This window comes from Desmodus rotundus, chromosome 10 (assembly GCF_022682495.2).
Source record: "Desmodus rotundus isolate HL8 chromosome 10, HLdesRot8A.1, whole genome shotgun sequence".
Taxonomy (NCBI): domain Eukaryota; kingdom Metazoa; phylum Chordata; class Mammalia; order Chiroptera; family Phyllostomidae; genus Desmodus; species Desmodus rotundus.
This window is the reverse complement of record NC_071396.1, coordinates 24,723,745-24,749,226: the sequence shown is the minus strand read 5'-3', so window position 1 is coordinate 24,749,226 and position 25,482 is coordinate 24,723,745. Positions and strand designations below refer to the sequence as shown.

The 25,482-nt window shown below is 50.0% G+C and overlaps 1 protein-coding gene across 1 annotated transcript in view; it reads right to left on the bottom strand.

Annotated features, from left to right (window-relative positions):
* The window catches only part of OCA2 (OCA2 melanosomal transmembrane protein), a 147,591-nt gene extending 125,839 nt beyond the window's left edge, over nt 1-21,752 (bottom strand). Inside the window, exons 1-2 of the mRNA XM_024561890.3 lie at nt 21,653-21,752; nt 4,955-5,212 (exon numbers count right to left, since the gene is read on the bottom strand). Of these exons, the coding sequence (XP_024417658.2) occupies nt 4,955-5,184 (230 nt within the window). The 5' untranslated portion in view covers nt 5,185-5,212; nt 21,653-21,752. The remainder of the gene's footprint in view (nt 1-4,954; nt 5,213-21,652) is intronic.
* Between the last annotated feature and the right edge of the window lie 3,730 nt (nt 21,753-25,482).

The window sequence follows — 25,482 nt, the reverse complement described above, 5'->3', positions numbered from 1 at the left end:
TTCCATTGGACTGAGTGCCCCGCTGAATGGTTGCTATGTGGTTTCCACCACGTTTTATCTGGTGCCTTCAGGAGTGCCCGCTCACGGTAGGTTCCTAATAAATACTTCATAATGAGCGAGTTAAACCCCAGTAGTCACAGCTTGTTTGCATGAGATTGGCTTTTCAACTCCAATAAAAAAGTTTTTCTAAACGGTTCAATCAATGATGGGCATACAAGGACACTTGGCCACCGGTAGCGATGCCAACACCCGGCTCAGAGCGGCGGCCCAGTTCTCAGGACGGAGACTTCGCCTCCTGGACGCGAAAGAGGAAAACTCCAAATGCGGAAAAGTCAGACGTACCTTTTATTTTCTCTGAGGGGGTCACGACTGGCTGACTTCATGATTTCACATTTCTGCTGCATTGCGCGGACACCAAGTACTTTATAACTGTAGTTACACGCACAGGGAGTGGGTTCTAAGCTTTGTTATATTCAGTTATGTTTCTAAAGAGCGGAAAATATAAATGAGTCTCTCCAGGAAATTTCCCAAAGAGATTTCAGGATGTTCCAAATTTAACCTTAATGCAACGCAGGCCAGATGTTATTTTCTATTGCTTCTTCACAGGATCTCTGACCTGCGGTCCTACGGGATGGAGAACGACAAACTGCAGATAGAGAAGACTCCATATTGCCCAAGACACACTTGTTCCAGAGTCTGGAAATAGGAAGAGCAGTCCTTGGTCCTGGCCACGTAGCTCAGTTGGTCAGAGCATCATCCCCATATGCCAAGGTTGCGAGTTCGATCTCCAGTCAGGGCACATGCCAGCATCAACCAAAGAATGCATAAAGGAGTGGAACAATGCATCAATCTGTCTCTCTCTCTCAAATCAATCAATAAATAAATGGCATGGAATTTCCTCCAAAAACTAAAGATGGCACTGCCTTTTGACCCAGCAATTCCACTGCTGGGATTGTACCCTAGGAATCCTGAACCACCAATTCAAAAGAAGCTATGCACCCCAATGTTCATAGCAGCACAATTTACAATAGCCAAGTACTAGAAGCAACCTAAGTGCCCATCAGCAAATGAGTGGATCAAAAAATTATGATACATTTACACAATGGAATTCTACGCAGCAGGAAGAAAGAAGGAGCTCCTACCCTTCGATGACGGCATGGATGGAACTGGAGAGCATTATGCTAAGTGAAATACACCAGGTGGTGAGGGACAAATACCATATGATCTCCCCTTTAAGTGGAACCTAATCAACTAAACAAATGAGCAAAACAGAACCAGAGACACGGGAATAAAGAACAAACCGACAGTGACCAGAGGGGATGGGGGAGGGGGGTAATGGGGGACAGAGAAGGGGGAGGGGCAAGTCAAGGAACATGAATAGTGGATTCATGGGCACAGACAGTGGGGGTGGAGGGGGTGGATGGGGGGGTTGACTGCTGGAGGTGGGAGGGCAGGGCAGGGGAGAGCCATTGGGGAGGGGGCGGGAAGGTGGGACACCTGTAACTGAACAACAATGTCTTAAAAAAAGATAAAGGATCTTCTCTAATCAGAGAGATCAAAAATAAACTGTAAATGTATTAAATAAGGACTTGACCTTAAAAATAGAATAGAATAGAATAGAATAGAATAGAATAGAATAGAACAGAACAGAACAGAATAATGGCAGTCCTCAGAACTGAAAGCTTACATTTTCCTTTATGACTTAGTGAAGGTAGAAAATACTGATGAAATCTCTATTTTTCCTGACCTTTTTCTCCTTCTGAAAGAAAGAAATCACACTGATATTTCTGACTTCACCTCTAAGCCTGGGTGCTTTCAAAGCAAAGTTCACCAGTATCTATTTTCCCCTGTGAACCCCAGTGAGAAATATATTTGCCAGGAAGGGCTCCTTGTGGTCAGCTGAGCCCAAATTCACAGCCAGAGTCCAGCAGTCGGTGCTGACGGAGGCATCTCTGTCACTCACACACACACACACACTGCATTTCAGGAAAAAGCCAAAGACTGAGCTTCCACTTCCTGCGTTGGGCTCCTGCCCACTGAGTCAACTCCTGTGAGGGAGCTGCTGGTTTCCTCTTAGACCAGTGGACTGAGACACCACTCCCCATCCAATCAGAACTGCAGAATTCTATCCTCATTTGCCCCCTAAACCAACCCATCAGAGCTCCACTATAACAACCACTCAGAATGCATGGTACCAACCAATCAGAATTGCATGATTTGGACCAATCAGAACTGTGTGAATTTGGAAACGCTTTCTGCATAAAATTGGACCAATTGGGAAGCTGGGCGGGAACTCTGTCTAAGTTAAAGGCAGCTTCCCATCTCATTTCAAGGGGGCTCATTTTTTGTTTCCACGGGAGGCTTCATTTGCCATTGTGAACTGTCGGCCTGGTAAAGTTCCTCTTTTGGAATTCTCATGGATGCCCCCATGTCTCAGTAACACTGTGTACAGATTTGCAAAATTCATATGTGCTTGTAATTGCGTAAGTGGGCAATATTTATTTGTAATAACTTAAAAACTATGAAGAGGATAACAAATAAAACAATTGTATATACTTCTATAATTTAGAGATACCAGCTGCTAACTTCCTTTTGGTCCTTCTGTCTAATATAAATGAATTTGTTAAAGTCAAGTTCAAGGAGGAAATCAAAATATACCTTGAGACAAATTAAAATGAAAACATAACAAACCCAAATCAATGGGACACAGCCACAGCAGCTCTAAGAAGAAAATTCATAGCAATACGAGCTTACTTCAAGAAACAAAAAATACATAAAACCAACAATCCAACAATAGACCTGAAGGAACTAGAAAAAGATAAATAAAGCCCAAAGTGAGTAGAGAGAAGGAAATAGTAAAAATGAGAGCAAAAATGAATGAAATAGTCTTAAAAAAAATTAAGATCATTTAAGCCAAAAGCTGGTTCTTTGAAAAGATAAACAAAATTAATAAACCTTTAGTCAGACTCATGAAGAAGAAAGAGAGAGAGCTCAAATCAATAAAATGAGAAATAAATGAGCTGAAATGACAACCAACACCACAGAAATACAAAGGATTATTTTTTAAAATACTACAACTATCTCTGGCTGGCGTGGCTCAGTGGATTCAGTGCTGGCCTGCTAGTCAAAGGGTCGCTGGTTGATTCCAAGTTGGGGCACACGCCTGAGTTGTGAGCCAGGTCCCCACTAGGAGGCGCTTGAGAGGCAACCACACATTGATGTTTCTCTCCCTCTCTTCTCTCTCCCTTCCCCTCTAACAATAGATAAGCAAAATCTTTTTAAAAATAAATTAAAATACTATAATTATATGCCAACAAATTGGACAACCTTCTTATCCAAATTGGGAAAAAATGGATAAATTTTTAGAATAATACACTTCTCCGAGACTGAATCAGGAAGAAACAGGAAATCTGAAGAGATAGCTACTAACAAAATCAAATCAGAGGACCAATAGACATATGAAAAGATGCTCCATGTTACTAATTAGAAAAATACGCATTAAAGCCACAAGGAGATATTATCTCTTCACACCTGTCAGAACCAATGATAAATCAATAAAGAAGTGTTGACAAGGATGTGGAGAAAAGCGAACCCTCGTGCACTGCGGGTGGGATTAGAAATCTGGGCAGCCACCATGGAAAACAACAGCCAAGATATGAACGCAACCTATGAGTCCATCCATAGGCAACTAGATAAAGAAGATTAGTGCACATATTTAATGGAATATTACTCAGTCAGAAAAAGAATGAAATCTTACATTTGCAACAGCGTGGATGGACCTGGAGGGTATTGTGCTGAGTGAAATAAGGCAGACAGAGAAAGACAAACACCATATGATTTCATATGTGGAATCTAAGAAACAAAAGAAAGAAACAAGCCAAACAGAAGCACTCATGGACACTGAGAACAAACGCGCGGTTTCCAGACTGAGAAGAGCTGGGGGCTGGAGTGAAAGATGAAGGGACTCAGAAGTACAAATAGGCGATTATAAAACAGTCACGGGGATATAAATTACGGCGCAGGAAATACAGTCGGTAATATTGTAACAACTGTGTGGTACTAGACTTATGGGGCAAACACTGTGTAAGGTATATAAACGTATAACCACTTTGTTGTGAACCAGAAACTAATATAATATTGAATGCCAGCTGTAATTACAACATTAAATATTTTTTAAAAACTAGAGCTATCCACATAGCTAAATCTCAAAAACAGGTTGAAGAAAAAGAGCAAGTCACAGTTTCACTGTTTGCAAAACGAGAGCGTGTAGCATTTAGTGATTCATAAACACGCCCAGGACCGTGTGAATACGCATGCGCATTGGTGAGAGGACCCCCGTAGGTCAAGATCCACCTAACCCTGGAGAAGGGAGGGGATAGGACCAGGGCAGGGGGCGGGGCCACGGCCAGGGCAGGGGGCGGGGCCATGCACACACTGAACGCACTTCTGAGGTGCTCTGCGGATGGCAATGACAGACTGTCGCTTCGTGGATCAGGATTCTGGTTGAACAACAGCGCAGAGCAGGCGACGAGGCCACCCAGATCTGCAGAGTAACGAAGACACTCACAAGATGCTACTTTTATGTCTATTTATTATTTTTGCATGGGTTTATGAAAAATTTTTCTTATGTAAATCCAGATTTTTCTAACATAAAAACAATATTCAATTGATTAATTGATATATTTATAGGAATAAAACATGTTCTAAGATACAATACGCTTTTAAATTCATGTAATACTTTTAATGCCTTAAAACGCTAAACCGTTATGCTAAAACTCTTCTATTTTTATTTATTTTTATTATCTTTTGGACATACATCAGCCACATTTTAGAGATAGCATTCATTTAAGACAGGCCAGGGAATAATACGTGGAAATTTTTCCCACAAAAAAATGGGAGGGAATCCAATATCTGTGAATTCCAATTTTACGAGATAAAGCCATTTTAAACTCACCTCCGCTCCGTGAGGAAGGAACCAAAATCCTGGTCCGCAGGCGCCCAGCAGCTCTGCGCAGCTGCCGCACTGGGGTAGGGGCTCCCAGGCTCTGCCCCGCTGCCTCCCGGCTGCGGCCCGCGGGCGCTGGCGGGGAGTCCCGGGCCGGTTGGCACGGGAGCGGACGTCTGATGTAGTTCCACTTCCAGCGCGCCCGAGGGCAGCCTGCCACCTTCCTTCTCTAGACGCATGGTCCGTTGTCGCTCTTCCCACTAGGGTCTGCCAAAAGAAGCCACTATTAATTACTGATTTGCACCTTGGGAAATGGATACTTCTGAACAAAATGAGAGAGAAAGAGAAACATCGATTTGTTTTTCCACTTACTGATGTACGCATTGGTTGATTCTTCTATGTGCCCTGATTGGGACTCGAACCCACAACCTTGTCTTAGAGTATGGGAGGGGGGGATGCGGAACGTATTAGAGTATTACAGAGAGGGAAAGATCAATGTGTGGTTGCCTTTCCTGCACCACCCCGCTTTGGGGCTAGACAGACAGACTGGGAATCGAACCAACAACCCTTGGTTCACAGGTGGGCACTCAACCCACTGAGCCACACCGATGCTGGGATATTTTTCTTGAAATGTATGTGTTGTACGCATAGAGCAGAAACCAGAAAGACCCAGCCTCCAAGACTTTGCTCCTGGTGGAGCAGACTCAGATGACTGGGACCCTCTGGTTTGCTGTCCCGGGTTGCTGAGCGAGCGGTCAGGAATCCCTGTGAGCTTTGCTTGAGGGGGCGCTGCCACAGTGAGAAAGCAGTGCGCCTGCGCGTGGGTGGACTGAGTACAGCTCCCGAGTCCACCCCTCCGTGTCTCCCCATTCACTCAGGGGCTCCGAATGCCCCCCGGTCACATATTCGCGAGCGTCTGGGATGAGTAGAAATTCATAGCAGGCACAAGTGGCTCATGTCTGCCACCGAGTAAGTGGGGGCGCTGCCAGCCGGAGAAGCCACACTTTCCAGGGGAGCCAGAATTTGCTGTAGGCACAGAAAGGCAAGGGTGTCTCAAGAAACCCTAAGGACAAGGAAGTCTCACCACTTCCTTACTGTGCGATCTCCCTGCTGTAAGCCACCGCTCGGGTTAAAAAGGATTTATTCTTCCGTAGGCAGAAGGCAGGAGGTTGGTAGAGCGTGATTGCATTACAAAAGAGAAATGAAAACATCTGAGTTAGTTCGATGCTGGTTTTCCCTTGGTAAGAGCAAACCACGTACACGTGAGCTGCAAAAGCAAAGCGTGCAAGTCCTGTGATTCCACACACAAGTCACTACTCACAGTTGCATTTTATTGAACTGACGTTGCACCATATAAAATGAATGATAAAATTCATGCTAATAATTTCAATTCTTTTAATTTTTTTGAGATTTTCTTTTTAGAGACAAGGAAGGGAGAGAGGGAGAATCATCGATGTGTGACAGATACATCCATCGGTTGCCTCCCGAACGCCCCCAACTGGGGACCCGGCCAGCAACCCAGGCGTGTGCCCTGACTGGGAATTGAACTGGTGACCCTTCAGTTCACAGGCCTGTGATCAGTCCACTGAACCACACCAGCCAGCGAATTCAATTCTTTTTCAATGTTCACCTGAGGATATATCCATTGATGAGAAAGAGCGAGCAACATCGATGTGACAGAGACACACCAATTGGTTGCCTCCCTTACACGCCCTGACCGGGGATCGAACCCACAACCTTTTGGTATACAGGATAACACTCCAACTAGCCAAGCCTCACCAACCAGGGCAATCATTTAAATTTTTAATTTTTCTTTCCTTAGAGTAATGACATTAAATAGCAATTTTAAAACATGATAACAAGTCAACAGGGGGACAGGAAGAGAGAGAGCAGCTTCATAGCTTAGTGTTGTTAGGAGCACCTTCTACTGCTTTCTGAACAAGGGGCCCCACGTGTTCATTTTGCACTGGGTCCCACAAATCATAGCACCAGACCTGCTGGGAGTCTGGAAAGGCGCCTCCTTTCTCCGCCGCCATCTTTAGGAGTCCCCACAGACTCCAGCCACCTGGGGACAGGCCATCAAAAGACACCTCCCGCCCCAATGACTACGAACACCGACACGCTTCCTGGCTTGGTTCCTCGGTTCTTTCAAGGTCTCGATCCTAGCACTTGGTCTCTATCTCTGTCCCTGCCTCTCTCCTGTTGTGGTTATTTTTTGGCTGCGACACCTGTAGAGATGACACCCTGGGCTCTCAAGGTGCCCACCCAAATGCCCCATGTATCCCTGCGCCCCCTTCCCAGCGGGGATTCCCAGGTCCCGCAAACGCCCCAGTCGTTATCTCCTGTTCCATCCCGTCAGGCTCTCCTGGTGTCTGACAACAAATTATCACAATCTTGTAGCTTAAAACAGCACACTGATGATCTCAGAGTTCCTGTGGGTCAAGGGACACGGGGACGGGCCTCACTGGCTCCTCTGCTCACGACCTTGAGGTGGTGCCAGGTGTTGCAGGCTCAGCTGGGGAAGAGTCCACTTTGAGGATCGCTCAGTGTCAGCAGAATCCACAGCCTGGTGGCTGCCAGCCTGGGGCCACACTGAGCTCTCAGAAGCCACCCTCACCTCCGACAGGCCTCCGTGCCAGGGGGTCTCCCCTGCTCACGTCACCAAACGACAAGGACAGTCTCTGGAGCGAGTCGACTGGCAGGATTTTATACAACGTAACACGATCCCGAACGGACATCTCATCCGCCAAGCTTGCCCTACTCTGTTGGTCGGAAGCGGGTCCACCCTCAGGACTCAAGGGCAGGGGGTCCCACGTCAGCACAAACACCAGGCAGGGTGGATCCTGGGGCCACCCATGGAAACCACAGTCCTGTCCCGCCTGCTCGGTGCCACCACTGCAGCAGCTGACATGCGTGGGGGAGCCTCGGGCTGGCCTGGCCTCTGCATCCAGCACTGCCCAGCATCTTCAGCACCTCCCAAGGCAGCTTCCACTCTGGCTCTCCTCCACGTCCCTCCTCAGCCCCCACCCTGTACCTCCTCCCTCCTTTTCACTACAGAGGTTGCCTCCTCCTTTTTCACTGATGAAACCAGCCAGGGCTTGAGAAGGCACTAGAAACGGATCTGAGTATGTCACTTCAGAAGCTGGTTCTGTGGGAGTTGGACATGCTGGGAAATTAACCAGAGGTCAGGGATTAGCAGCAGCGGGAAAACTCCAACCCCCGTGGCTGAGGGGCAGAGGGAGCAGGTGAGTGTAGAAACCATGGTGGGCCTTTCTGGAAGGCGCTGGAGCCCCAGAAGAGATGCCCTCTAAAGCAGGGAGAGATGGGCAGAAGGACTGGCTTCTCCCTTCCTCCCTCCCCAATGCTCCCAGAAAAGCCTCCCACTGGCCCAACACCGCGGGACCAAGGGCTCTAAGCTGGGGCCAGACACGGAGATACGATCAGAGTACACTGAAGAGCCAAGAGTCCCAGGACTGGCCCTGGCTGGTGTGGCTCAGTGGATTGAGCACAGGCCTGTGAACCAAAGGATCACTGGTTTGATTCCTAGTCTGGGCACATGCCTGGGTGGCTGGCCAGGTCCCCAGGAGGGGGCACATGAGAGGCAACCACACACTGACGTTTCTCTCCCTCTCTTTCTCCCTCCCTTCCCCTTGCTCTAAAAATAAGTAGATAAAATATTTTTAAAAGAAGAAGATGAAATTGTCCCAGGGCCGACATAGTGACAAAACTAGAAGCAATGGGAAAAAAAACAGCCAGCCTCCAAAGACACACCTGCTCGCAGCCCTACTGGGTGCACTGGAGCCCGCCCACTCTCGCCTGTTCCCTCTGCATTGCTGCAATTGTCCTCCTTTTCTCCTGAAGCATTCCGCAAGCTCGCAAACGTACTGTCAAATCTGTAGAGACTAAAAGATGCATCTCAGGACTCGTGTTCCCAGGAACAAAGAATAGACCTCTTTTTCCCACTTCCTCCTGCCAAGTACAGTGAAGAATCTGACCTTTTATTTGAAACACCTATAAAAAGACTCTGAAGGGGGAGAGAAGAAGGCAAACCAATTAGGGACCCAAGAAATAACACCACAGTGAGGTCGCCGGGTTCTGATTGTACCTCATGTAACCCAGACAGAGTGCTGGAGAAGTCAGCACTCTGGAAACTCCAACAGAGGTAGACCAAACACCCCCCCAAAAGCCTGCCCTCTCGCGCGAAAGGAGCGGGAAAGGGGCAGCCTGTCAGATTAGGAAACTTTTAGACCATCGACCGCTCTACCGCAGACAAACACTGAAGACCCACATCCACACAGGACAGCAAAGGCTGAGTGGAGAATCCACACCTCACCCTCACCAAGCTATAATGAGGGGCGGTATTGGAGAAGGCGGACAGGGAGCTGGGACGTTCCCCTCTGCTGCATGCTGAGTCCCACTCCTCCCTACACACACCCTACCCTTCCCCTATACAGGTGCGGACCACAGGTAAGGAGTATGAACGCCGCCTCCAGCTCGCAGTTGCTGAGGCGGCTGTCAGAGGAGGACAAGTGGAGGGTTAGAACTTTCCACAATGAGGTCACCCCCCATGTGTGTCGCTGGAGGCCACACAAGGAGCAGTAACGAGGTGCCTCCTTCCCTCCCGGCAGAATGGTAGCAGCAGAGGCCCGGTGGGGAGCCAGAGCTCCCACCCCCACCCAGAAGTAACCGAGAATCCTTCCCCATCGTGATGTCAACTGAGGCTCAGTGGGGAATGTGGACTTCTAGCCCCATCTGGTAGCAGTGAGGTGGTACCAGGCCCTTCTGCTGGAGTGCCGAATGAAAAATCCAGCTAAACGAAAGTTTAAGTAAGAAATGCATGGGAAATGCATCTTCAAAGCCCTTCTTGTACCATTTTTTTCCTGATTGTCTCAAAAACTCCCTTCTTCCTTTCACTATATATAACCTATACCATTATGATAATATTTACCTCTCAGTTTCAGAATCAGCCTTAATTTTATGCCTTACTTTAAAATGATAAACAGGTAATTCAAGTAATTTTAACTACAAGTTTATAAATTTTTTCTTACTGAATGTCTGTTAGAAAACAAAAGTATAGAAGTAAAATTACCTTGTTAGCAAGAAAGTTAAATGTTCTTTGACGGTCCTTCCCCTATTTTCCCTTATTACAGACAATTGTACTTGAACAACAATAAAAAATCATTAAAAAAAAAAGAATTACATCCTCATAATGTTCAAAATATGCAGGTTTTAATTTAAAAAATCACCTGTCACAGTAAAAATAAAACAAACATCTCCACTTGATAGAAAATAGCTGGTAATACCAAGATGAGATATATTAAAATTATCCGACAGATTTTTAAGGCAGCCAAAATTAAAATGCTTCCACAAGAAATAAAAAAACACACAGGAGCAAATGAGGAAATAGAAAACTTCTGCAAAGAGCCAAATGACACTGAAGAACACAATAGCAAAGTTAAAAACACAATAGATGGGCTGAACAACAAAAGGGAGGAACAGTAAAGAATCGTTGACCCAGAAGACAGAACAATAAAAATGACCTAATAAGAGAAAAACAGACCCTCAGAAACCTGTAGGACTATATAACAGAAGCTCTAACATTTGTGTAATCAGAATCCCTTAAGGAAGAAAGAAAGAAAAAAAGGTAGGTAGCTGAAAAAGTATTTGAAGAAATAATGGTTGAAAACTCCCCAAATTTACCAAAATACGTAACATGCAGATCTAAGAAACTGAGTATCCCAAAGGAGATGAATCCAAAGAAATCTACACCAAGACATGATCTTGGTCAAACTCCTGAAAAACTAAAATAAAACACACACACAGAAATCTTGTAACCAGCAAGAGAGAAACGACAATGCCCCTGGAGGGAGGAAAAAATCCAAGTGACAGAAACCACAGAGGCCAGAAGGAGTGGCTCAATATTTTTCAAGTAAAGAAAGGGAAGAACTGCCAACCAAGAATCCTGTACCTAGTGAAAATATCCTTCAGGAGCGAAGGGGAAATCAAGACATTCTTAGATGACAGAAATCTAAGAGAATTTGTTGCCAGCAGACCTATCCACAAAGAATAGCTAGAGGAAGTTCTCTAAACAGAAAAGACAAAAGAAGGCACTTTGAAGCACAGGGAAGTAAAAAGAACAACAGAAACAGGAAAATTATGGATAAATACATTTTCCCACTCCTCTTGAATTTTCTAATTATGTTTGATGCTTGGAGCAAAATTTGTAACAGTCTCTGGTATGGTTATCAATATATGTAGAGGAAATACTTCAGACAATTTTTTGCACAAATGGGGAAGTAAAAAGGTGTAGAAGAAGGTAATTTCTACATTTTACTCAAACACATAAAATGATGACAACAGTAGTGTGATGAGTAATGTATTTATAATTTGATACCTAGAGCAACTACTTTTAAAAAACTATAAAAGAGATACACTCAAATATACTATAGATAGCCCTGGCTGGTGTGGCTCAGTGATTGAGTGCCAGCCTGCGAATCAAAGGGTTGCCAGATCCATTCCCAGTCAGGGCACATGCCTGGGTTGTGGGCCAGGTCCCCAGTAGCGGGTGCACAAGAAGCAACCACACATTGATGTTTCTCTCCCTCTCTTTCTCCCTCCCCTCTCTCTAAAAATAAATAAATAAATAATTTAAGAAAATACTATAGATAAACCAAAATGGAATTGTAAAATATCTTCACGTAATCCACAACCCTAAAATATAAGTGGTCTAAATACAGCGATTAAATACAGACATTGGCAGAGTGTATTAAAAACATCAGTCAAGTATGTGCAGTCTGTAAGAAATTCACTGTAAAAATATATATTGTATTTCGCTGTATATAATGCACACCCACATTTTGTACGCATTATACACAGTATTATTATACCCATTGTATGTACTGGTAATCATTATGCTTATATATAACGTGCATTCTTATTTTCCCCTCAAATATTTGGGGAAGAAAGTGCATATTATACACTTTTAGAGGTAGGTGGAGCAAAAGTAAAGGGATAGAGAAAGACATACCTTTCAAGCATTAATCCAAAGAACGCGTGAGTGGCTGTATTGATATAAGATACAGGAAACTTCAGAGCAAAGAAAATTACTAGGGACAGAAAGAGACATTATATAATGATAAAAGGATCAATAAACTAAAAAGAAGAAATAGAAATCTTAAATGTGTGTGCACCAAGCAGCAGAGCTGCAAACCAAACCAGTAGGGGGCGTGCCAAACTAACAGAACAGAACGGAGAAGGGGACAAGCAGTGTAGTTAGAGATTTTGTTTCTCTCTTAGCAACTGATAGAACAACTAGACAGGAATCAGCAAGGATGCACAAGGGAGCACCATCAACCAACAGGATCTGACTGATATTTATTGAACATTTCACCCGACAACGTCCGAACATTATTTTTAAGTTCCCACAGAAGATATGCCAAGATAGACCACACCTTGGGCAAACCTCAACAAATTTAAAAGGCCCTGGCCACCAGGTGGCTCAGTGGTTGAAGCATCATCCCATGCATGAAAACGTTTCAGGTTCAATTCCTGGTCATGGTACATACCTAGATTGCAGGTTCGATCCCCGGTTGGGGCGCATATGGGAGGCAACCAATCTATGTTTCTCTCTCACATTAATCTCTCCCTCCCTCCCTCTTTTATTCTTTAAAATCAATAAAACATATCCTCTGGTGAGTATTAAAAAAAGAATTGAAATAATAGAGTATTTTCTATAGCCACAATGTGATTAAGTTAGAGAATAGTAATAACAGAAAGACACACACTTGGAAATTAAACAGCAATAAGAAGGGGAACCCAAAAACCAGAATTATCTTCTGGAGGGTGGGCCCCACGTAATACCGGCTTCCCTCACTAGGTGAGTGTTCTAGGAACCCATCTGCATCAGTGCACTAGCTGGCGCTGTTGTGAGAGGCTGCGTTTGGCTTCAGTGAAAGTTTTTTGAAGACTCTTTCAACACATTTCCCATTTCATGGTGGGCAATTTATGAACATGACTGCCCACGCCATGCTGAATGTTCAGCAGTTTTTGACCAAAAAGAGCATGACCCCCATGCCCCAACCCCTGTTCACCTGATCTCTCCCCAAGCAACTCTTTTTTGTTTCCTTGGATGAAAAAAGTCCTCAAAGGGAAATATTTTACCCATGTGGAAGAGGTAAAAGAAAAAACGGCAGAAGCAGTAAAAGGCATCAAAATCAACGAGTTCAAAACCTGTTTTGAGCAGTGGAAAAACATCTCAATGGGTGTATTACATCAAATGGAGAGTGTTTAGAAGGTGACTCAAGTTTAAACATGTAAGAAAAAATACACAATTTTTAATAACTAAATTCCAGGTTTTTAGGGGGTCTCCCCATGTGCCCTTCTCAATAAGCCAGGAGTCAAAAAGGAAATCTCTGTGTAAATCAACATTATACTCAACTGAATTAAAATAAAAGCGTATCACAATTTGTGGGGCACAGCTGAAGCAGGGATCAGAAAGGAATTTATAGAGCTAAATGCGCATATTAGAAAGGAGAAAAGGTCTCAAATCAATAATTTAAGCTTTCATTTCAACAACCTAGAAGAAAAAGAGCAAAATAAGCCCAAGGCAAGCAGAAATAGGAAAATAATACACATAAGGGTGAATCAATGAACCATAAAAACAACAGAGAAAATCAATGAAGCAAAGATCTGCTTCCCTGGAAACATCAGTGGAATTCTCCAGCCTCTAGAACAATTAGCAAAGAGAAAAGAGAATAAGAACCAGCAAAACCTAAAATAAAACACAGTATCTGCCCTAACTGGTGTGGCTCAGTGGATTGAGTGCTGGCCTGCGAACCAAAGGGCCACCAGTTGGATTCCCAGTCAGGGCATGTGACTGGGTTGCAGGCCGGGTCCCCAGTAGAGGGGCGTGCCAGAGGCAACCACACAGCGATGTTTCTCTCCTTCTCTTTCTCCCTCCCTTCCCCTCTCTCTAAAAATAAATAAAATCTTTAAAAAAACCAGAATGTCACCCAATGTCACCATAGACTCTGCAGACATTAAAAAGATAATAATGGTACAGTGTAAACAACTCTACACATATATTTGACAAGTTAGATAAAAATACAATTCTTCAAAAAGCAAAAATTAGCCCAACTCACTCACTATAAACCAGATGATTTGAATAACCCTAAAACTATTAAGTAAATTGTATTTGAATGTTTTTAGGATTTTATTTTTATTTATTCTTAGAGAGGGGAAGAGAGGGAGGTAGATAAAGAGAGAAACATCAATGTGTGGTTGTCTCTCACACGTCCCCTACTGGGGACCCAGTCTGCAACCCAGTCACATGCCCTGACTGGGAATCGAACAGCCAACTGCTTGGTTTACAGGCCAGCACTCAATCCACTGAGCCACACCAGCCAGGACTGTATTTGAATTTTTAAGTTCCCCCAAAAAGAAATCTCCAGGCCCAGAGGGAAAATTCTACCAAACCATTAAAGAAGAATTAACACCTAATATTTTCTAGAAAAATAAAAGGTGAAGAAGCCTTCCCAATTAATTTTATGAGGCCAGTATTACCTGATACCGACATTAGAAACCGTACCAAAAGCCCTACAGACCAATATCATACATGAATACGGTACAAAAATCTGTAGCAAAAATCAGCAAAAGAAATTCAGCAATACATAAAAAGAATTATACACTATAACCAGGTAGAGTTGATTCCAAGGATGCATGGCTGGTTCCGAATCCACAAATGCATCACAGTTAAATAGTTCGAGTTACCGTACAAAGCAGTAATTCCGCTCCTAGGGATACACCCAAGAGAAATAAAAACCATGTCCACACAGAAACTTGTATTCATAGTCACAGAAGCATTCCTTGCTCACAATACTCAATAAGTGGAAATAACTCAAATGTCCACCCCTGGTGAATGGATACATAAAATGTGGAAGAGACTATTATTCTATAATAAAAAGGAATTAGCATAGTGATGCGTGCCAGGACCTGGATGAACACTGAATACTTAAGTGAAAGAAGCCAGTCACAGAGGAGCACATATTGCTGATTCCATTTTTACATAAAATCTGCTGACTACACAAGTCTGTGTAGACAGAATGTAGACGGGTGGTTACCTAGGGTCAGGGCAGAGGGGCATGGCTGGGGGTAATGAGTGACAAATAGCAGGGTGTCCAACCTTTTGGCACCTCTGGGCCACACTGGAAAAGGAGTTGCCGTGGGCCACACATTGAATACACTGAGACACGTAATCACACACACACAAAAAAAATCTCATCATGTTTTAAGTAAATTTATGATTTTGTGTTGGGCTGCATGTGGCCTGGGGACCACAGGTTGGATGCCCCGCTGGGATTTCGTTTTGAGTTGGTGAAAATGTTCTGGAATTGACAGTGCTGATGGTCACACAATTCAGTGAATATGCTAAAAAACATTGAATTGTACCATTTAAATGAGGGGATTATATGGTATATTAAGTATATCTCAGTAAAGCTCATATAAACATCAATTCCCTGGCCGGTGTGGCTCAGTGAATTGAGTGCTGGCCTGTGAACCAAATGGTTGCTGGTTCAATTCCCAGTCAGGACACATGTCTGGGCTGCAAGCCAGGTCCCCAGTTGGGGGTGTGCAAGAGGCAACTGATTGATGTTTCTCTCCCTTTCTTTCTCCCTCCCTTCCCCTCTCTCTAAAAATTCATAAATAAAATCTTAAAAGCATCAATCAATATATGCTACCATATTAACAGGCTAGGAAGAAAAATCATATTAACTGATGCAGAAAAAGCATTCGACAAAATTCAACACCCATGACAAAAATTCTAACAAATATAGGGGAACTTCCTCAGCTTGATAAGGACTATCTACAAAAACCCTGTAACTAACAAAACACTTAATGTAGAAAAGTGAGGCTTCCTGCCAAGATCAGGGACAAGACAGGGATGTCCACTCTTATTCATCATACTAGAATTTGTAGCCAGTGTGATAGGGCAAGAAAAGGAAATAAAGGCATAGAGAGCAGAAAGGAAGAAAGCTATCCCAATTTGCGGATGGTATGATTGTCTGCATAAAAATTCCCATGGAAGCCCTGGCTGGTGTGGCTCAGTTGGTTGAAGCATCCTCCCATAAACTAAAAGGTCGCAGGTTCAATCCCTAGTCAGGGCACACACCAAGGTTGTGGGTTTTGTCCCCAGTTGAGGCACATTCAGGAGGAAATGGATTGATGTTTCTCTCTCTCTCCCTCCCTCCCCCACTCTCTAAAATCAGTGAGCATGTCCTCAGGTGAGGATTAAAAAACAATCCCAAGGAATCTATGAAAAAAAAACCCACCCCCATAGAACTAGTATGTGAGTTCAGCAAGGTCATAGAATATAAGACAAATATTTTTAAAAGCTACAATATATCCATTTACTATCAATAAACACTTTGACATCAAAATTAAAAATGCAATATCCTTTACAATTGCTAAAAATAATTAAATATTTAGGTATATATTTCCAGCATATGAGACAGTATAAATATAAACTGGAAACTACACGACAATGATAAAAGAAATCACAGATCTAAATTTAAAAACAAAGAGCTAAATCGTGTTCATGGATTGAAAGACTCGATATAATCAAGATGTTAATTCTCCCCAATTGGATATACAGACTTAATGCAATGTTCATCAAAATTCCAGCAAGATTTTTTGTAAATATAAACAAGGTTATTCTAAAATGTATATGGAAGAGCAAATGGTGTAAAATAACTCAAACAACCTGGAAAAAGAAGAACACAGTGAGAGGACCCAACCTACACCATTGCCAGACTCGCTTCACAGCTGCAATGCCCAGGAGTGTGAGGCCTGGGCAGCGACAGACACGTGGACACGTGAGTCACTGGAACAGAGAACCCAGAAACAGGGACATACAGATACGCCCGATCGGATTTCTCAATTTATTGACTTGAGAGAAAGAGAAAAACATCAATTTATTGTTCCACTTATTGGTGCATTCACTGATCGAGTCTTGTATGTGCCCTGACCGGGAACCGAACCCGTGACTCGGTTTATCCTGTCGACAAAGGCAGTTGGACGGCTTCTCTAAAGCTAACTACCAAACCTGGGCAGTTACCGCAGAGAGATGAAACCTACGCTCACACAGAAGCATCCACGCACGTGTCTCAGCCGCTCTGTCCAAGGCAGTCCCGCCCCCGGCGCAGCCCAGCTGGCTGGGCGCGGCTGGGCACTTGAAGGAACCGCAGCGCCCATGAGCCACGGAACCCCACGCGGCAGTGAAGAGGTGCAAACTGTTCATACACGTAGCGGCGCGCATGAACCTACAGAGGCCAAGTACTGACTTGGGGTGGGGGGAGAACTTAGTCCCCAAATTACAGCTCTCTTGAAACGACAAAATTGCGGAGATGGGGAGGGATCAGTGGCTGCCAGGGATTAAGCAGGGGGCGGGGCAGAGGGCTGGGGGTGGGCTATAAAAGGGCAACCAGGAGGTCCCTGTGGAGCTGGTGACTTCGCTGTGGCGCAAACCCGGGCGGGGACACCGTGCCCTAGTTTTACAAGACGTTACAACGAGGGAGACTGGGCGAGGGGCGCACAGGCTCCGTCCGTAGCATTTCTCACGCCTGCGTGTGAATCCACAACTGCCGTGAAATCAAAACCGTGGCCTCCCCCCTCCCGGAGTCCCCCTGCCGCTGCCTCCCCGCCTTCCCAGCGCAGCCTCTCAGGACCGCCGGCTCACGTCTTCCCTGAGCACACGTCCATCAAGGGTGCGTCCGGGTTTGGAAACGACCTCCTCAGAGTCCCCAGCAACCCTGCTCGGCCCCTCCCCCGGCTCCCTGCAGGCGGCCCCGCCGCGCCCTCCCTCTCGCTCCCGGCTACTAGGGTGTCGGGCACGGCCCCCGCCCCACCCTCCGCCGTTCCCCGGGAACTCCGTCCGGACCCAGCCCTCCCCGAGCCGGAGAGGTTGTCCCACCCGCAACCACCCCGCACTACCCGGCACCCCCGCTGCCCCAGGGCGCGCTCACCCACGGAAGTCCCGCTCCTTCTCCTGCCTTCCCCATCCGCTTCCTCCAGACACGTCCCAGATGCTCCGCCTCACCTGCTCACCACCTCTCCCAGAGTGATGCAGAACCCCGGACCGCGGCCTGTCCTGCGGGGGGCCCCAACATCCCGGCCCACGGCCCACCCTCGGGAAACAACGCCCCCAGCACCCCGGCCAACCGCCCATCCGGCCGAGTCCCGAGCAGGAGGCGCCGCGAGGGTCCTGAGCGGTGACAAACGGGCTGAGCCCCTTCACCCAGCAAGCCCTTCTCCGCGGCTGCGCCCAGGCCCCTCCTTCTAACCGAAATGACCAAGTTGCCACCAACTAGATTGATGGCGGCCGGCGTTTCAGACGCAACTGAACCTTCCAGTCTTCACGCCGGGCCCCAAGTGCGTCCATGTGGGCGCAGCAGGGTCGGTCTTCGGACTCCGCTTCCTTCCCCACCCATCTATAGCAGCGCGCCCCCCGCTCCGGGTCCTGCAAGGGCCACGGCCACCGGGCCGCTCCGGCGACCCACCCGCTCTGTTCCCCGCCCGGCCCGCCCCCGCGGGGTCTGGGAGAGCCACTGGCCCTCCTTCCTCCACCCCAGCCACGTGGTGCGGCTCCACCTCGGGCTCCTCCCGCACGGGAGAGCAGAGTGCTGTAGGGGCGCTCAGGCGGCGACAGCACTGGGTGCAGGGGTGGCCAGAGGCCTGGGTACAGCGCACGGGGGCGGGGGGGGGGGGCGGTTTTGCCTCAGGGCCCTGTCCACTTGGTCCAGCAGTCTTTGCTCCGGGCCTGCGGAATGACCCAAGCGAGGTGTCACAATGCAGACCCCGGCCCTTCCTGACTGCTCCGCGAGCAGAGCGGATCTGGGGTTTGGAGGGCTTGGTGGGTTTGTTGCATTTACGCGGCCGAGCCCAAGTTCGGTGCAAACGAGCCGGCGGGGGCGGGAGGGCGGCAGAGGCCCGGGGAAGCTGCCCGCGGTGGCCTCAGCCCAGCCAGGTAGCACCTGAGCTAGCACCGGGCACAGGGGGCCTTCTTCCGCACGGCCGCCAGCCAAACCGTCCGGGCCGCGGCAGGAAGGCGGCGACCCGTGCACAGCAGGTGGGAAGGTTTCCTCGCAAACCTGACCACCCGCTCTCACGCCACCTTTCGGGCTCTTTAATCGCTCGACTTAATATAATAATGAAAAGGGAGCAAGGAAAACGTATACTGGCAGCTGTGGAAACGCTTATTAAAAAGAAATCGCTCCGCAGTCAATCCTCCCCTCCGTGCACACTGTCTAAAGTCCTGAGAAAACACCCTGCTCATCGAATGTTCTTCAGGGGAAACTGTTCCCGCCAGAAGTCCCGCTCTCAGCGGCAACTGTCCAGATGGCTGTGTCCCCAGGGGTGGGGCTGCGCCTGCTTCGGGGGCGTGGGCGTGGCTGGGGGCGTGGCTGTGCCCGCGGGGGCGTGGTCACGCCCTCGGGGGCGTGATCGTGGCTGCACTTGCGCGGCGGCACGCAGTGTGTGCAGGGCGGGGCCGCCTGTGCAGGGGCGGGGCCGTGCCCGCGGGAGTGTGGTTGAGTCCTTTGCGTCTGATGCACACCTTCTAGTCGAGGAGCCCAGGGAAGGGGCAGGCGCGGCCCGGGGGGGCGGAGGAGGCCAGGCCCGGGGTCAACTTCCCCCTCTGCGCCTTGCGCAGAGCCAGACGGGTCGGCGCCCAGGGCAGCGCAGAGGGGCGCGCTGTACCCTCAGCCCCTGCCGGCCAGGACAGAGACCTTGCAGTCCCATGGGTTCGCGAAAGTGTGAACTGGTTAATAACTTCTGGAACATTCGACCAAATAGCATTGTTCGTGATCCCTGATGCTCTGGTTTTAAAGAGGCGTCTCCCTGCGAGCCTGTGACACGAGCGGCAATCGTGGGGATTTGCCCCCAGCGCTCCGACTGCACCCTCCCCAGGGGGCCCGGCCAGACGCGGCGGCCCCCGACCCTCAGGTCGGGCCGTTTCGCTATTTCTGTGTCTCGGTGTTGTTGGTTTTCGCCCATCCTTTAAGCAAGTTTGGAAACTGTGTCCTTTGCTCTCCACGTACGCTGGGACAAGTGTCCTCGCGTCCTCCGCCTGCTCCTAGTCCCGCGCGGTGCGCAGAGGGTGGCCACGCGGAGGCCACGGGTGCGCAGGGGACCACGAGCCCCAGGGCTGAGCCCGGTCCCCTGCGAGGTGGCCGGCCAGCGGAGCCCGCTTCCCGGGGGTGCTGCGGGCGGCAGCAAAGACAAAATCCAGAATCACTACCCACCCGTGGGCAGGCGACGCCCAACTTCCCCTCTGCAGGCCAGGCCACTGTGTCTGGCTAATTTCTTGTCCCTTTTGATGTCTCCAAAGCACCGCAAGTCCTGAGACCACTCCTGGCCCTGCCCCGGGGCCCTGTGACGGTCCCACCATCCATCCAGATACACCCATCCCAAACGGGGAGCCCCCTGACCACCCACCCTCACCTAGAAGACCCCTCACCTGTCAACTGTCTCCTGCCCTGGCTGTACAGACTAGAGAGTGGCTTTCTCCAGCCGCTCCCTACCACCCAGCCTCAGGGATCTTTCCAAAACTCACGTTTGACCAGGTGGCCTCCAGCTTAAAACCTGTCCTGGGAGTCTCAGGTGTGGGAGCCGCTGGGTCTCCAGGGACAGCCAGAGCCGTCCTCTCCCCCATAATTCCTGATGTCCTCAGACATCAGCCAGTCAGTCCCCAGGGGGTTGTGATCTACTCAAAGGACAGGATCAGCATTTGGATTTCCTCAGGGTAAATGCAACTTCAGAAACTCCTGTTCCTAATTTATCGCCACCCTACCCCCATTGTGAACAACTACACCCAAATTTGTAAACTAAATCTGCAATAACAAGCAGACTCCTTGTGTCCAGCGAGTTTACCTAGACCTCCCGCCTCCGCCGTTTCCAGGGAGATTTACTCCTCCTGAGCAATTCTGTGAGTTGGTATCCCGGATGCATGCACGCTCCCAGGCTCCAGAGCCCCACGCTGGCCTTGACTCTGGGGCCTGGACAGCAGACCCCATGCCCACCCAACAGGCAAACCCCAGGGATGGCCTTCCCTAGGTGGTTCAGGTGACAACGGACTGCCTTGTACTCAGGACAGAGCTGCTGCCCACAGTGCTGACGGCCCCTATTTTCTCCTCCTCGAAATCACTGCCCTTTTTCTAAGTCGGAGCTCAGAGAGCCCCCTGGGGACCCCTGTGCAGTGCCCCCCCCCCCCAACCCTGGCCTAGGCCTGGGTCTGTAAACCCAAGGATGTTAACCTCCATGTCCTTGGGAAAAGCTGGCGACATTAAACCCATGTGATCCCACTGTGTGTGGCCAAGTGAGAAGCAGCAGCGTTAAGGGATTTGAAGGCCGCATTCCGTTCCCCAGAAACGCCTGACCCGCGCTCACGTGCGAGGCCGGCGCTGGGAGCAGAGCCGCCGGGCAGGCCAAGTAGAACCCTGGCTTGGGAGCACTTCCCAGCCTCCGCCTCAGCGCCCGAACGCGGGGGACCCTCCCCAGGGAGCCGCTCCCGTCCACCAGAAGATGCGTGCGGTGCTCACACGCGCGCTCCGTCTCCAACGGCTTTACACCGACTTTCCCAGCTCGGCAAAGCAACGACCCAACGCAGGCTTATTAAAACCCCGCCTGCTGCCCACCTCTTGGCTCTCAACTAACCTCAGACTTAATCTTTCTCCAAGAGCGAAGTTTAAGGTCCAAACTAGTAGCTCGGATCCGTGAGTGGAGCGCAGTCTTGGAGGAGCGCTCTGGACTCGCGCAGGACTCCCGGCCTGGCCACGCCCACAGGCCGCCCCGTGGCCACGCCCCCCGAGCGGCCTCAGGACTGGGAGGCTGGGGCCCCCTCTCCTCAGGGTTGCGGGAGAGCCATCCGGAAATGGAGAGGGGCCTGGAGCCCCTCTGTGAAAGACAATGACAGTGTACACGCGCCGTGAGCACCTCGGGCTCTGCTTATAGAAGGCAGCCAAGTCCTGGCACAGGGCTCTCCCGCGGAACAAGAATGGGGACCCCCACAGAGGGCACATTCTGCCTCCGTTCTCCTGTTGTGCCTTTTAGGAGTCGCTGGTGCTGGTGGGCCTGACCAGCGTTCCTCTCATTTTCTCATTGTCTGTCCCCCTCCAGCCAAGGGCCGTTGCCAAGGTTACACTTGGGAAGGCTTTCACTCTGGCTCTCTCCCACAACAAACACACACAGACACAGGCACAGAGACACATAAGAGACACAGACCCCGGGCCAGCAGCCGAGGGGACAGCTCCCGGGGACCCTGCTCCCCCCCCTCCCCCAGGGCACCGCTCGGGGATGGGCAGGAAGTCACAGGCTCTGGGCTGGTCCTCCAGGTCTGGCCGCGCCCGGAAAGGCGCCTCTGTAAACCGCCCGGGAGAGACGCTTATTCCTGGCCCCTGAGCGCGCTAGGTATTGGGGAGGCACAGACTTTACAACAAGCACAGGACAGGGCAGCGGGGACCAGGACGCGGAGGGCCCCAGGCGTCTCGGAGCACAGCGAGCGCGCGCACCGCAGTCCGAGCTGGAGGCGACCACAGCGCTGCCAAGCGCTGAGACATGTCGTGGGCAGCGCTTGTGGACACTCCGGCTCAGATCGCAGTGCACGTTCAGCGTGCACGCGGCTGGCGTGGGCCATGCCGGTGACCGCGTGGGGCAGGGGCACCACGGAGCTTGTGGCCTGCTGAAATGCTGGCGCAGCCGCGCTCATCCCTGAGCTTCGAGAGCCTCTGTCACTCGGCAGAAGGTGAATGTGCAGGCACCCTGAGGGGATGGAAGGTTCTGGGATGCCATGGACCGTTTGGAATGGCATCCACGCGTCGGTGAGCCCGGGTGTGCTGGCCCAGAGACCCAAAGGAGAGTCGTGAAGTCCCCCGCAGGCGGACTGTGGCCAAACACGTGGCCCCCAATGCCTGCCTCACTCACGTCCACAGGCTGACCCTACGTCTGGCCGGTGGGGCTGCAACTTTCTTTACTTCCTCCCTCCTCACACGCTCCCAATGACCCTTGCGCAGCTGGGAAATGTTTGCCGTGGATCAACTCCACACCCCCCCCCCGTCCCCCTCCCGCTGCAGGGGCGGGTGCGCGGAGGGAGCCCACCCTGCTAGGGACTGGCATGCCTGAGCCCACCCACAAAGCTTCCACAAAGTAGGCGGCTGCTGGTCTGAGCCTGGAGCTCCCGGCCTCTGGCTCCGTAGTCATTGCCCACCCATCCCTGGGTGTTGAGCTCAGGCCCAGCGGGAATGAGGACACTGTCCCTGGTCGAGGTGCAGTGCAGGGAGGGGTCCCAGTTTCCTCGGTCACAGGTGACTGGGGCCTGGCAGGAACCATGTGGCAATTCCTATATGGGGGGCAGGGGGGAGCAATTTCACCAAGGATCCATCTGATGACTCAGGGAAATCCCAAATTAGAGGCGTCCAGATGTCATGAGCTGAGGGCAGCATCGCTGGAGTGGGACATAAAGGCCCAAGGTGGCTATTTCGAAGTAGACGGGACTTGAACATGTACCTTGTGGCCGATCTGCAATAAAATCCCTTTGCTCACATTATAAGTGGCAGGTTTTGTGTGCATGCACATGTGTATGTATTTTATGTGCTTGTGGGCAACCCAGCCAAGGTGCCCCAGCCTCTCACCCTCCACAGAGGTGTGACCAACCCAGCACAACCCTGTCCCAGCCCTCCAGCCCCCAGTTCCCATGGAAACCTGTCTGTGTCTCCCCTATAGGAACAGCACCCTGTCCCAGGGGCCCATGGTCCCCAGCATTTGCCTGCTCAGACTGTGTGGCCCGTGTGCCCTGCTCCCCACAGCAGCCCACAGACGGCACAGCCCTGCACTGTCCCCTAGGAGATGTGGGACACAGAGGACCTGGGCAGACAGCCGGGGCAGCCTCCTTCTGCCTCTTTGCCCAGGTCAGAGAGTGACCCGAGAGAGGAAAACTCAAATGCGGACTCACTTGGGTGCCTTCACCCCCTGCTGTGACAAAAAAAAAAAAAAGTGACCATCTTTCCATGCTCCCAGACACTGGGGGGCTGAGATTCAGAAGGCACAGTGGAAGCAGCACGTCTATGCCCCAAGACAGTTGGGGTGGCAAAGGCGGGAGGCAACTTGTGTCCAGGGGCTGGAAGCATCTGGAGGTGCATGCATTCGCCCTGGGGACAGTCCGCCCACCCCCGTGTGGCCTCTGCCTGGCCAAAGCCCCACATGCAGGGCTGGCAGGTGTCACTTCCGCCACACCCCTGGCCAAGCCAGCACAGAAGTCAGGCTCAAGGGGACGGATGCAGCCCCAGGTTCTCAAGGGCGGACAGGTCAGAGCTGCAGTGGGGATGAGGGTGGACGGCTGGGGACCGGCCGCATGCAGCCTGCAGCTGGGGTGTCCACCTGTGCCCTCCGACCAGTGTCCACACTGCCTGCTGGGTCAGGCCAGGTGGCCACAGGTGCAGCAGTCTCAAAGGGACCACAGTGTGAGTCCCACGTTTGAGGACCCCCTTCCTCACTGGCCAGGAATGGACATTTGCAGTCGGAAGGACCTCAGTCTAATAAAGACAGGCAGGGTGACCCATCCGTGTCCTCTCCAGGGGTCCTGAGCTCCCACCCCCTGTGTGTGCAAGCCCCCTCAGGCCTGGCGCCCAGGATTCCCACCCTGCTGTCCCAATTCCCTACAGACGGGGCTGATTCATCAGGCTTGTCAGAACCACAGTCGGCTGAGCAGAGGATGAGCTGGGAAGGATTGAAACCCCCTGTTCCCGGGCTGAGGAGACCCTGAGGGTTCCCACACTCTGCTGCTCATGCGGGCTGACCTCCCTGAGCGCCCAACCTGTGTGTGGTGCCAGGGCCACCTGAGACCAGGGCAGGTGACAGCGGCCAGTGGCTTCATTCCGAGCAATGCAAAGCTGATTTTTTTATGAACTCTGGCATTTCAAGAGGAATGTCAACCTCCCTTCCCTTCAGCTGCCCCCAACTCAAAATATATTGCCTGGTTTTCCTAGTTAAGACGGCTTCCACATGCAGGGACTTAGCGAGCCCTCTGGCATTCCTAGTTAACCCACTGGTCACGGTGCTCTGGGCGGTGGGCCAGGCTGATGGAAATGACAGCTCCTGGGGTTGTTCACTGTTGAACCCCTGCCAGCCTTCAACCCCCAACGCTCACCAAGACACTGGGCCAGGTGCCACCATCTGCGGGTGACGCAATGCTGCTGCAAGACTTGGGCCCGCCAGACCTGAGCCTGGGGCCAGCGACAACAGAGCCAGAAACACAAAATAGGACTCGCCACACCTCCTCCTTGCCCCGGAAGGGAGTCATCCACACCTCAAATTCCATGGGACCTGCAGATAAAATCAGGCGACCCTTACCGGTGGAACTGGTATTCCCTTCCTCAGTTTACCTCCTGTAGGTTCTGCTGCACAAATTTCAATCTGCCAAACTGAACATAATGAGGCTTCATTCATCAGAAAAAGAGTGAAAAATTCAATGAAAGATGACAAGTAACTGT